The sequence below is a fragment of the Camelus ferus genome, chromosome 17 (assembly GCF_009834535.1).
Source record: "Camelus ferus isolate YT-003-E chromosome 17, BCGSAC_Cfer_1.0, whole genome shotgun sequence".
Lineage (NCBI taxonomy): Eukaryota > Metazoa > Chordata > Mammalia > Artiodactyla > Camelidae > Camelus > Camelus ferus.
In genome coordinates this window covers 7,174,164-7,188,606 of record NC_045712.1, presented here as the reverse complement: position 1 = coordinate 7,188,606, position 14,443 = coordinate 7,174,164, and the positions used below count along the sequence as shown (strand labels likewise).

General features: G+C 32.6%; 1 protein-coding gene across 1 annotated transcript in view; it reads left to right on the top strand.

The window, feature by feature from the left end:
• The window catches only part of PPP4R2 (protein phosphatase 4 regulatory subunit 2), a 48,788-nt gene extending 35,503 nt beyond the window's left edge, over window positions 1–13,285 (top strand). Inside the window, exons 4-9 of the mRNA XM_032458085.1 lie at window positions 6,540–6,633; window positions 8,177–8,214; window positions 9,081–9,155; window positions 9,416–9,559; window positions 10,242–10,531; window positions 10,783–13,285. Coding sequence (XP_032313976.1) covers window positions 6,540–6,633; window positions 8,177–8,214; window positions 9,081–9,155; window positions 9,416–9,559; window positions 10,242–10,531; window positions 10,783–11,099 — 958 coding nt within the window. The 3' untranslated portion in view covers window positions 11,100–13,285. The remainder of the gene's footprint in view (window positions 1–6,539; window positions 6,634–8,176; window positions 8,215–9,080; window positions 9,156–9,415; window positions 9,560–10,241; window positions 10,532–10,782) is intronic.
• The last annotated feature ends 1,158 nt before the right edge of the window (window positions 13,286–14,443 follow it).

Below are 14,443 nucleotides of genomic sequence, written 5' to 3'. Positions count from 1 at the left end.
GAAATCTTTATATCGGTACATGTATAGCTTTGTCTTTTCTTTGTCTATTTATTTGAAATGGCTACATTATTTTCTGTTATATGAACAGATTATATAATTCATTTTCTCTGTTCCCACTGGTGGTGGGCGTTTATTTTTTTGGCTGTTACAAGTTGTGCTTGTAGTGAGCATCTTTGTACATACCTTCTTGTGTTGATAAATGTCATATGTTGAATATGGGTATAGATTGCCTTCTTTTTTTTTTAATTTGAAAAAAAGGAGTTGCTAGGTCATAGTGTATGCATACGTTACTGCCAAATTGACCTCACAAAATGTGTTCATTTGTGCTTCTGTGTGTATCTAAATGCAGGTAGTTTATTTTTTCAATATTTTTCTGGGTATGTACGTGAATTTCTCTGATTGCAAGTGAAATTGAACATCCATTTTCTTATTGGCTCTTTTATGAATTGTGGTTTCGTATCTTTGGTTTTCTTTTGGTGATTTTGGTAAGTTCATTTAGTTTTTGTTTTTGCTTTTAATTAGTGAAAGCTCTATATTAAATGCTTCATAGTATTCTAGCATGAAAAGCTTTCTGTTTCCTAAAATTAGAATTGTCAGCATATAAATTTTCTTTCTTTGAAGTGGAAATTGTTCATTCGTTTGCTTGATTTCCTGAACTGTAAGATTTTGGAGAGCAGGGGTGACTTTTCCTTACCAGGCCTACAACAGTGAATGCCTGAACACAGTAGGTTCTCAAACAGGTATTGAATGAGTGAATGAAAGGAATAAAACCACATTTCTGTATCTATTTTTGGTTTAATGGGGCATGGTAAGTAGATAGAATTACATTGTTGAATACTTAAGTTCTTTCTAAAAAATTTTATGTTTTCTTGTCCTTTAAAAATTATTTTTGAACTTTAAAGTTTTATAGAAGATGGATTATAGCTACTCTCCAGAACTAAAGTTATACTTTCTTAGGTGAGAAACACCAAAAATTGAAAATTAACGAAATTAGAAACTTTGATGAATTGTCATTTAAAAGGCATTTGTTGCCCTCAATGTGGGATTATAATGAACAAAAGTTTATGGGCTTACTCAAACTGGGGCCATTTATGAAAATCCTTTTTCTGTCATAGACAACATGAATATACTTCAGAAACCAATTGTAGCTAGTAGTTCATTCCTGTAATGGTACACAAAGAGATTCTGAGAAGTAGAGAGAATATAACTTAACATTCCTTGTAGTTTTAAAAAAATCATTTTATATCCTCTGAATTTTTGAAATCGGAAAATAATGAATGTAAATTACTTAAGTCTTTCTGCTCTTTTGACAGTGCTATTAGACCCAAGACCTTTGTAAAATAAGCAGTACGTTTCACTTATTGTGGGTAGTTGACCACAATGGCATGGCTCTGTATTTATGAGGGGATCTAGGAAAGGTGCAGAACCATTTGGTACCTAAAAATCTTTCACTGTTAACATTTCTAAGGCAGATACAGTCAGTCACAACTGAGGAGTGCTTATCTTTTGGCATGATAGTCTGGCCAGTTATTTTAATGTGCATAAGTAACTGGATTTTGCTCAGTCCTGGAAACTTTACTTGATTGTTTTGTCTGCACGTGTGCACAAATGCAGGTGTTTTTAAAGTTTCTACACCTGAGACTTTACCATTTAATACTGTTAAAAAAGAGGATCATATACAAGGTTTTTTAAATACTTTTAAATCTATAAAACATTTACTCCTTTTTTGATTTTGTGTTGTGTGCAGTTAGCTCGACGTTATTCGGGGATAAGAGAATGGATTCTAACCTTTTGTTACTTTGTTCTTTTACTCCTTTGACCCATTTTATTGCTAGCTGGACTTTCTGCTCCTCTGTTGGGGAAAATAGAATTTTTGCATGTTTTGTTAATTATTAGTGTCAGTATTTTTTGAGCATACTGAATCAGCTGAAAGATGTTTTGTTTTTCTCACTCCTTTTTCTTAGCACAACTAGTTGAGAATCAGGAATTATTTAGTAACCTTCCCTCCGTATTCTGCTTTCGCCTTTCCTTGTCTGGGGGTAATACGGTTTGATGTGATGTTCTTTCTAATAAAATTAGATAATTGAAAGAGAGGAAATAGCAGAAATCTAATTAACCTTAGTATTTTTATTTGATGCAAGTAAAATAATTCAGGTATTACAGAAGGTGGTTAACTTAATTAAAAATGTTGACAATTGCTGTAGATTTGTTCTAGAGAAGGGAATATGGTACAGATACTAATTTAGGGCTACTTACCATTATTGGAAGAGCCTAATTCTTCCATTTTCTTAATTTTTTCTACTCATCATTTTCCAGTGCTGTTTTCAGTAAATCTCAGAATTTCTTAACGTTTGATTTGAGGTGTAAAATACATGCATATGAATATTTATGATATGTATATTTATACAAATGTTAAATAAAACTTGATACAGAAAGATCATATTGCTCTAAGTAATATCACAAGGTTCCAGTGCTATTTCTGACTTCTGTAAGACTTGAGTAAATAAAATTCCATCCATTTAACCTTTGATATATAAGAGAAATTTCCGTTAGTTTCCACTTGAATAGTTCATGTCAAACTCAAGTAATTCTGTAAACAACTAAGACATAGTATAATTGTGGCCATTAATAGTCAGAAAATAAAAACATAATAAAAATCACATCTTTATACATAAACAAAAGTGAACTGGCTATTTTAGCATTTTTTAAATAGAATGATTTTATGGTTATCTCTTTTGGCCTTTTACTTTAATGGCCTTTCATTTCTATTTTATACTCCTTTTATCATTTTTTTATAAGAAACATTGCTTACATAACAGAGGTAAGGTATAGGTTTTCTGATTTTTAAAAAAAAATCTTAGACTCTAAATGAAATGTGCATTTCTTCTTTTCCTTCTTCCTCCTTCTTCATGCCTTCTTTCCAGCTGAATACCTTACTTTATATCTAGAATTACTGGCACATCTTGATCACATCTTTAAACAGATAAGATAAATTAAAAACATAATAAAATTTTAAGTCACTATAATCCTTCTTGGGTTAAAATACAAAATGTAGGAAATTGTACCTTTAGGGCTTTATTTTTTAAAATTTCTTTCTCTGATTTTCAGCTTTCTTTGTATTTGAATTCCCATAGCTCTTAGGTATGCAAGATGATTTTTGTTTTTTTAATCAGTAGATGGGGACAGATTGCAGTCAGATTCAGACAAATAACTAATGTAAAAATTCGTGATGCTGTTTCATTAGGGTTAACTACTTTCCTTGGAATTGAATATTTTTTAAAAGATTTTTTTGTTTGTTTTGTTTCATTGTAGTTGGTCTTTCAGGGGTTTGTGCCTTCTCACAGTCTACATTAAACATCAGATGGGATCAGGATGATGAGAGGAACTAAGATTTATCGAACACTTTATAAAATGTTTCAGGCCCTAAGTGATTTATATGCATGATTTATATGTATTTAGTGCTTGTGATAACCACATGAGAAGTGCGCTTTCAGAATCCCTGTTTCCCAGAAAAGGACATGGAGACTTAAGGGAGGTAAACTTGGGGGAGGTCTCCCAGTGGGCTAGCTAGTATTAGCGCACTACCTCGTAGGTGACGTGTGCATTAAAAGTGGACTCATTGACTGTGTGCTGTAGTGTTTCTGAGTAAGACCATTTGAAATACTTAATTTTTTTAAAAAAATTTTATTGGATATTGTAGACATACTTTCTTGTTTGCTTATATCCTTTAAAAAAATTTTTTTCAGTTGCTTATGTGATCTCAGTTTTCATCTTACAGTGTGGGCAGATAAGGTAATGTATAGGTAATATATTGCAGAGTACCTCAATGCATTTTATTTGAAATAAACAAAAATATTTTTCTACTAAATTACTTTACTGTACACATGCTAATGAACATCTCCCCCACCCCCTAGCCATTCTCCAAAATTTAAGGGTTCTGGTTCACATTTTTTATTGAGAGTTAGTAGCATGCTTTTTTTTTTTTTTTTTCTTAGCACATGTCTTAATTTAGCTAGTGATGTTTTTGGGGGGAAACATTAACATTTTCAGGAGTTAGAATAAACTATCTTGTGTGCTTAATGTGTAACTGAAGAGTAACAGAAAGCAGACCTTTCATATAGTTATACCAAGTATTCATTTCAGATTTATCTGGTTTATTCTTAAACCTGTTTTAAAGACCCACCTCAGATTAAGTGTTCCCACGTTTATGCTTGATTCCCTGGCACACAGTTTTTTCTGTCTCCATAGCCCTGTATACACAACTTTATTAACATTTATTATTGTAATTGGGTTTTTTATTCTAATTATTTACATGTCTGTCAGGTCTGCTATTGAGTAAATATTTCTAGCTTACAGTAGGCTCTCACGTTTATTTAAAAGGTTAAAAAGTACAAACTGTATGAAGACGCCTTCAATCCAGTTGTCAAAATTAAAACGTTTCCAGTGGATCCTTTCACTTATAAGAAATGCTTGCATTTTAAGCCTATTCACTTGAGGACGGGGAGAGTTGTATAACATTTTGGTGCCATCTGTTGGACACTTGGTAAAATGACTTTAAAAGCTTCTGAAAGTGTCTTAAGAATGTAAACTCATTTTATCATAGGCTATTATTGCTGACATTGTTATCCAAACATAATACATTTTTCCTCCTAAAGCAGTGTTAATATTCACCTGCACGTACAATGTTAATAATTGACTACAATTCTACCTACCTTCCTAAAGAAAATTAGCCAAAACACTTAGTGTAAAAACACTGTTAAGCTGAAATTTGGAAGATACTTATGTTTTAAAGTTAATTTTAAGATAAAATACTAGTTATTGGTGTGTGAGAGAAATTAGTTGAAGGAAAAGACATAACAAGACAGTATCTGTTTTAAGTATCTATTAAATATTTGTGCTTAACATGGGTGCTATTTTGCTTATTTGTTTTGATTACACTATCAGCCTGAGATCATTAATGAGAGAATAGCATTGGAGAGAGTGTGTGTGTGTGTGATTTGTAAAGTAGTTAACTCAAAAGAGGGTCTAAGGTGCAGGTATACCATGAATACTCTGAAATCCATGATGGCGCTGCATTTCAGTTGTAGGTGTATATAAATTGTATATTGAGTATCGTGTGTGAAGAGATCCTGCCATTAAGAAGCTTTTAGTCAAATATGAAAAAAGATACAATTTGGAGAAACAAAGATACTAGTTATGGCAGCATCCTTTATTTTGAATTTCGAGTAAAAAGTACCAAAAAGTATTATTCTTTCTCAAAAACAGAAGAACTTTCCTTATAGCAGTTACGATGAATATCAGAAGTTTGTATTTCTATCTGCTTCTGAATATTCAGAATATCAGACACACATTTTGTCTTTTAGTTAATGCCTAGTCTTTAGGCAGAACTGTAGTTTTCTGACCTTTAGGCTTTGATACTACTTGAGAGAAGATTGATTCTTGGCCTCTCAAATAGCTAACATGTTTGTTTATGAGAACTAAACATCGTTTGTCCAGTTAGAAAATAGTATTTTAAGTATGTGTGTTATAATAGTAGAGAGGGCGTGGGATTTGCAGTTAGAGAAACCGAATTTGAGTCCTGCACTATTAATCAGTAGCTGCCTTACCTTGTGGGCAAGAGGGAATTTTGTGTAGAACTGCCTGTAAACTATAAATAACTTTGTGAATGATAACTATTAATTTGAGACTTTGTAATTGTATTTTATGAGGAGAATAAATAGATTTATATGGCAAATACTGAAGTCTGAAGTTTTGTTTGCACTTTTTAGCTGCATTTGTCATGTCTATGCTCAGATGTTTGCTATTCATATTGTAATTCTGAGGAATGCTCGTAGTATGAGAGATCAAAACTTTATTTTGCATGTATAAAATGATCTCAGGTTCAATTTATGTCAGTTTTGTATTTGCTATGATCAAGTGAAAATTTGATTCTGGTTGAAGTATTTGGTAAAGTTAACAAGTACTTAACAAAATACAGAGTGTATTTGTACAAAATATATGTGTTTTAAGTTTGATGAAACATGTTGGTCGTATATAAAATTATAATTATGGAGCAGAACCGTATTTATAATAACTTTTTCAGTGGAATCGTTTGTCTTATAATGTCTGATAACAAAACATTTGTAATTTGAACACTGTAAAGAAGAAATCTTTGTGTGCAAAAGAATACTTGAGAAAGTTTCTGTATTCAAATAAAGTCTGATTTGATTATTATTTGTGTTGCCTGTCTTGTAAACTTAAAACTGAATTACTAGAATTAAGAATTAAAGTTTTTTCTAAGTTTTGAAGCTTTCTGTTAACTTTGGATGTTTTTTTAAATTGCTTTTTAAGGTAAGAGAGGGACATTGTTTTCTTGTTAAGAGGACAGGTGTGCCTATTGTCTCTTCTGTTTTTAAGTGATTTATTCCACTGTGGTAGCATTTTCTTTTGTAGTTTAACACACGAATGACTAGATAAAACTTTAACTAGCAAGAGTAATAATGTTCCTAATTTTCTTGATAATGAATCACCTCAAACTATAAAATTATATTCTTTTGCAGTATACCTTTTACTATTCAGCGACTATGTGAATTGCTGACAGATCCAAGGAGAAACTATACAGGAACAGACAAATTTCTCAGAGGAGTAGAAAAGGTATTTATTTTATTATTGGAATTCTATTAAACTGTAGCATAATAGGTTTCAGAAAAGAGCATTGAGTGGGCTCTGTTTCAGGCACCTTTTCTTGAAATCGGTTTCTCAGTCTACCTGAAGTTTTTCCAAAATGATTTTTGAGTTGTGTTTGAAGTTTCAGAGAAAGGTTTCATAAGAGAGAGAGAGAGAGGAATGCTTGAGATTAATTAAGTTTGGGAAAAGCAATTTATTACTGTCCCTTGGAAATTCTTAGTATACCTCAACATATTAACAGTTCTGAGAAGTTCTATAATCGATATCTTAATAATAGAGGGTTTTGCAAACTTGTTAGCAGAATTTATTTTTTCATTTCTGGAGTTCAGGAGTACACAACTTGGAAAAATTGCTGACAAAAAGCATTTAAGTTAGATGTTGAGAAAGATGTAGATCATGTTTAAGAATGAGAGAAGCATTAAGTTTTTTTGTGGGATAGAGAATGCTAAAAGGGGAGGCCATGCTGGACAGAGGAAACTGTGGGAAACAAAGATGTTAAAATGTTTGAAGGAAGGAAAAGCAAGAAATTGACTTGTCTGGAGTGAAGAATGAATGGAGGAGCCCTGTGGGAACCCAGATTGGACCATTGGTTTTGTAAATTCCTTTGGTGATTGATTCTAGAACATAGTCCAGTGTTCACTTTTAGGTTCTAATTCAAATTCAGTTTCCTTTATACTTGGAAAAGAAATCCAAAATCATTACTTAGTGATTTACAATGGATCTTTAGGACTGGATTAATACGTTTTATTGAGCTTCTGTGCCTTCAAGTTAGTAAGATTCCTGAAGGACAGGAAACAGATTATTCTTCACCACTTATTTTCAGCTCACAGACTTTTAAATGGCAATCTTTGGATGAAGAGGCAGTGCCATAATAGTCATAGTTGTGTGACCGTGGACCAGTTACATAACCTAAGTCTCAAGTTTCCTCATCTGTGAAGTGTGAATCATATCAGGGCTGTGAGGAGAATTCAATGTAAAGCATTTACTTTGGCTCAGTAAATTTTCAATGAGCGCTGACTATTAACAAAGTTATTATTACCAGGAAGATTAATACTAGTAAAAAGGTTTGATTCTCTTAGGTATATGATGCTGCATATCACACTTGATTGGACTACTTTATAAGAAAATTCATTATAGCTGGCCTAAATAAATCTCTGAATATCTTGGTATGATTCTATTTTAAATAAGAGAGTATAGTTTCATTGTATCCTAAATAATACATAAAATAATGTCAGGACTCCAAAGTAACTAGAGTGAAGTTAAAAGAAAAAAAACCCAAAACAAAATGAATAGTTCAGGTATTAGATTTTTGGTCTTTTGCTATTTTAGTTTTTTTTTTTTTTTTTTTTTTTGCTGTTTGATTTTCATTTTTAACCATTTCCTTTATTAGTAAAATTGGAATAAATGTTAACTTAATACCAAGGTGATTTTGAGAAATTGAAAACAAATAATTACACTTGCACGTTATAGTACTTTTCCTCATATCAATCACCAGTTTTTGTTATTGCAGAATGTGATGGTTGTTAGCTGTGTTTATCCTTCTTCAGAGTAAGTATAGAGATTTTTCTGTTTCTCTATTTCTATTATATTCTAATTATATCATTTCTAATATATTAAGCTTAAAAATAGGTTGCATTTATTTTATATGTAATTAAGCATTAACATTTATTAATACTTGTGAACCTACCGGCCAGTCCCCAAAGTAGAATGTTACCAACAACCTTACCTGTATGTTTTTCCAGTGAAGAGATTCGGATTAAAGAGCTTCATGATTTACTACAGTCTTAACATTGTTGTGTTATGTACTGTCAGGGCACTCAGTGCCCTGGGATCCCATGCTAGCTACCTTTACAGGGCATTTCAAGGGCATAACTCCTAGGTTTGTAATAGCTACTTGATAACAACGTGATGTCATGATGGAAAAAGTATTTCCAGTTGTCAAGGTTTCTATAGTAAATTAAGGTAGCACTTTAGGGCACACTCCTTGGCACTACTGATACTTTATTATGAGTGAATGTCCTGGGATTACAGGAGGTTTGGCAGTGGCTTTGGCTTCCACGGAAAGCCAGTAATGTCCCCCAGTTGCCCCCAAAATGTCTTCAGACATTGCTAAATGTCCCCTGGGGATGTGGCCTGAGGTAAGGGGGGTTGTAGGAGGATGTTGCCCCCTGTTGAGAAACATTCGTTTAATGGTTAATATATCTCTGATTTGATAGAAAAGTAATGATGAATTTGTTTTTAGACTTGTATTAAATAAGATACTAAGATAATCCTGTAATTATGTTATTTCTGTTAGAAGTCTTTCATTTGGTTTTGTGACAGGTCTTAACAAAAGATCATTTAGACCCATGATTCTCATCGGAATTAAAGAACTGAACTATCCATAAAAGTGTTTTTTTTTTCTTTTCTCATAGGAAGAACAATTCCAATAGTTTAAATCGAATGAATGGTGTTATGTTTCCTGGAAATTCACCAAGTTACACTGAGAGGTGAGATTGTTGATTTTTATTATTCAAAGAGTTTGTGGTTTCTTAATTTTGAGTAGGAAGTTCAATATACTTTTTTAAAAAATTGGGCATTTGATGGAGGATATGTGATTTACCAAACAAAATTAATTAACTTGGTAAACCCATGGTTCTGAAAGTCAAAACTATAGCAGATAGTTCTGTGTTGTGTTCATATAAACAACCTTTGGGAGGGATGACTTTTTACAAACATGGGAAAACGATGTTCATTTATTTTACCATAGGTCTAATATAAATGGACCTGGAACACCCAGGCCACTTAATCGACCAAAGGTTTCTTTGTCAGTCCCCATGACAACAAATGGCTTGCCTGAGAGCACAGACAGCAAAGAGTCAAACTTAAAGCAAAATGAGGACAAAAATCACAGGTTTGTATGTGATTTATATTTAAAAACAAAAAATGTTTTCATGAACAGTTAACATTTATTGATGGGGTTTTTTTAGCACTCATTTACTTACAATTTACTGTTTTGAGGGATGGAAAAGGAGTTAAAGGAGCTGAGGCTTCTGTTTGCAGCATTAGCACATGCTGACGATGGTCAGAGGAAAGGCTTAAAACGGCTGGTTTGAGCGGTTCTATTTATAATAGGGTCTTAAGAAAGTAAAGTGGTCATGATACCTTTTTTCCCTTATTTTTGAAAGTTACTTAAAAAGAGAAGATATTTGTAAGTGAGTTGAAATTTTGGGAATAATTTTTTAATTTATATCCCATCTCAAATTTTCTGCATCACATTAAGAGAAAGAAAACTGAGTGAGAGGACTTAGAGTATGTCCCTATGGACGACTTGTAGTTTTATTATAGGAGGACATTTAACTTACTTGGAGAATTGACCAGAAAGGTTGTGTAACTTACTGACTAGCTCCTAGTGAGAAATACTTATTTAACAGTTTAGGTCTCCTTGAAATTATTCTCTTGTGTTTTTCTTTGCCCAGATGTTATTATTTAACTTTGATACTGAAATACAGTTAAAACTTTATTAGTCCTTAAAAATGAAAATGTAGAAGATGAAGAAAGCAATCATTAATGACACTTTAAAAAAACATTTACAGTGACTCTTCAACATCTGAATCAGAAGGTTCCTCAGTGAGCCCTATAAAAAATAAACATCCAGACGAAGATGCTGTGGAAGCTGAGGGACACGAAGTAAAAAGACTCAGGTTTGACAAAGAAAGTGAAGTCAGAGAGATGGCCAGTCAGACATCTTCCAGTGAAATTTCTTCAGTTACGGTAGAGCAAACAGCAGCTCCGTCTTCATCTCAGGACAAAGACAAAGAAAGCAGTTGTTCCAGGCAGCACCGTACAGAAGAGGAGGAAGAGGAGGAGGAAGAGGAGGAAGAAGGTATTTAGAGGCCATCTGTAAAAGGGTGGAGTAAGGAGATCCTCACATTCTTGTACTTCATTTTGCCTGAGAGAGTGTGACGTAGTGGAACTCCTTATGAGGCTGATGTCGGGCTTTTCTCCCACCTGTGTGTAGTTGCTGCTGTTTCAGGGGATGTTATTTGAACTGTAGAATATCAGAGTTCGTGAAACTTAACTGTGGAGGTATTTTGAAAATCAAATTTAACTACAACAACGTTTGCTTATTTTTAGAGTCTTTTATGACATCAAGAGAAATGATCCCAGAAAGGAAAAATCAAGAAAAAGAATCTGATGATGCCTTAACTGTGAATGAAGAGACTTCTGAGGAAAATAATCAAATGGAGGAATCTGATCTGACTCAAGTTGAGAGAGATTTACATTCTGAAGGTAGTGAAAATACAGGCCCTGTAAGTAGTGGTTCCGACTGCCATGAAGCAGAGGAATTAGTAGGATCCAATTCCAGTAAAACTGGAGAGATTCTCTCAGAATCATCCATGGAAAATGACGAAGCCCCGGAAGTCACAGATGAACCAATGGAACAAGACTAACTATTTAGAAACATTTAGATGCAGTATTTTACATACAGTTCTGGTTTTACACTGTATAAAACTTTTATGTAATAAAGTGGACCTTTAGTTTTACAAGAGAAGCAGGTTGTAAAATAAAGTACTTTATGGGGTAAATCCTGAAAGAGTTGTACATGTAAGAACTGTGAATATCAGCTCCTCTGGGTCCTGCTTACCGCTGACTTTTTTTTTTTTGGTCTGGTCAAATCAGTGGTTTGTGTATAGATTTTTTTTTTTTAATTTAGAATTAAAAATTTTAAACTGGAAGATAATTATAATTTTGAAAACTTTTTTGAAGATTATCATATTTAGTTAATACATATGCAAGAAAGCTTTTTGTCTTGTCTCTTTCTGACAGCTCTAGCAGTTTTCATATTTTGGTCATAGTTTCCACATTTTAACATGTGAATTATAGGGTTTCATGTTGGTTTCCAGATTTTATTGTTTGACTATGTACAATGGAACTTTAAGTCATATATACATATAAATATATATTATTCTAAGGGGGGAAATGTTCTATTTTTCTGTTTCTATAAGAGATGAATACAGTGGATACTTTTTCTATTGGTAATTGAGTTCACCTCTTTCAGAAGACAGTTTCTTTCTCTCCTGAGTAATTCAGATAAAATCTGGCCCTTGTGAAACCCTGGAAATCTTAAGTCTGTTGAAATACCAGGTTAAACACATTCCAAGAGATCTGTTCAAACTAAAATTCTTTTGTATACTTCTGAGGTGCCTGAGAAAAAGACTTCATTATTTATGAGAAAATGTGCTTTATCTTGGAAATTGTGTTCAAACATTAGCTCACTGTTTTGTAGAATGAATGCTTATAAAGCTGACATGAGACCATCTCAGAAGAACCGGGCAGGTTCCTTTACCTTTTGCTTGCTTTTCTGAACATTGTGAATATTACACATTTCTTTCTAAATTATTCTAGAGTATGCAAATGTCAATGGTATGAAACACCACTGTACTGGAAGAATTAATATATTACTTTAGTAATGTACCGGAGCTAAATGACTAAAGCTTTAGAGGTGCATAGAAACCACCATAATTTGTATGACATTTTGAAGTGAATTAAATATTTTTGAACATGCTTCTTCGACAGCCAGTGTTATATTTTTCAGATCAACACAAAGCACAATGATTACTCCTAAACTCAATATTTTCAAATTCACATATTTAAAGTCATGCAAGCTGCAACTTCCCTGTCTAAATTACTGGCTGCCAAATTTATACCTGTTTCTTCAGCTGTACCTTTTGATATTTAGAATTTTTAAATTTCTGTAAAGTAGGTTTTGTAGAATGTAATGTGTTCACTGCCTTTGTGAAGCGGTATATAATTGTATAATTTCCTGTGTGTAAACTGAATGCTTGGGCTTTCAATACAGTATTCATATAAAGCAATAAATATTAATGTTATGAAATATTTGAGTACATTTTTATCAAAATATACAAGAATCCCTTTTTTAATTTCAGATACCTGAAGTACACAGATGAACTTATAAAAACTGATGCAAACATTTTCTGACACTGTATCATATGCTCTGGGGTGATTTGGGCAGCAGCCACAAGTTTTGCATTTTGACTACTTCAATTGCTATGACTAAAAATACCAAAATGGGTTGGCTCCATTTCTGTCTCTAGGGTATTAATACTACTGACTGACTTGACTGTCAGGTTCACAGCAGCTAGGTGATATATTTGTGAATATGTCTAATAGTTGAAGTAAAACTGTATCCAAGAGAGGAAAGAAATCACATGTTGTAAATTTTTTAAAAAATTTTACAGAAATGTTAAAATGAAGCAAATTTTAAATGTGACATTCATTTGTAGTGACCTAGTCTTTTATTTTGTTGAGGGATTTTTGCCAATAAGAACAGATTTTAAACATTTTAAGTTTAGAAATTTTGAAATTTTCTTTAGACTATTTATGAAATTATTGTCAATAAACCTGTTCTTTAAGATCCTGTGACCTTTTGATATTTTTTATTTTAATTGTGCCATGGACCATTTGTAAACGGATTTACTTTTTGTTGGATATAAGTTGAAGATTTAGCATCATGACTTTGAGGTCTGTGGTTTTATTTGTAAACTTGCAATTGCTATTTTTGCAAGAGCAAATGTATTTCTTTATTAAATAAAGTACAATGATGAATGTACCAAAATGCCATCACTCAACTCTATGAGAGATCTGCATTTTAATCTATAGTTTAATAGTTTTAATATTTATTAGATATTATGTTGATCATAGATCAGACTTGTTGCTGTTTATACAGATAATGTAGAATGCTCATGGAATATTTTCTTTAGGATAGGTGGAGTACTTCGGTAGTTAAACTGGGAAACCTTGTTCAGCTGGTTTAAGATGTTGATGCCCGTTGGGAAGTAAATTTCCTTAAGTATGCATAGGTGCACTTACACAGACTGTGCTTCTTGAAAATGTCAGTTCTAATAGTAACTGATTCAGATGTGTATTTTTAAAAGGCTAATTTTAGGCACATTTTCTTAACACACATACAAAGTCATGTTAAAAAATCTAAAGGAAGAATTGACCTCAATAATTAAAAATAACTGTTTTCTTTCTTGGCCTTGAGCAGATTGGTTTACCTGTTAGACTTTAGACTCTGAACCCAACATGTAAAAAGAACTTGAAATGCTGATGAGGAAAGAGAAATCATATGTAATGTGTTTTTCGCACTTTTCCCTTTTAAGAAAATGAAAACAACCTTGTACATTTAAAAGTATATAAATCTTTTCAGTTCTGAAAATGTAGGAGAACAGAAATGAGTAGTGGAAAATGTCATATTTTAAATGTTGATTACTAGATAAATTTAATCCACTTAGGGTTTATTGTAACTCCACCTTTCAAAAGTATGGATGGAGCAATGGAATTGCTCGTCAGAGCTGTAAACTCTGACTTGGAAAGGTAGCCCAGAAATCCTGGGTCAGAGATGTAGCCTATTAAAGCATGGAGGTTCAGAGTATTTTGTTTTGCTGGTGTAGATAGGCATGTACTAATGCATTTTTGCATTTGTAAAATCAGCAATTTTTCAAATAATGTAATTGTAATATGCTAGTTTACTTATAAAGGTACTTGGGGCAGAACCTAAAGCTGCTAAGATGTTTGATTATGAGAAATGTAACTTGTAAGGATGAAAATGCAACTTGTAGAACCAAAGGAAATAAAAATTTTGGATAGTGTTTCAAAATGTCTTAAACAGGAGTTTCTTAATTACATTGGTTTTGATTAAGTGAAGCTCAGTTCTCTCTTGAGATTTGTGCTTATCATAAAATGGATGAATGCAAAAACACCTTGTAATTTC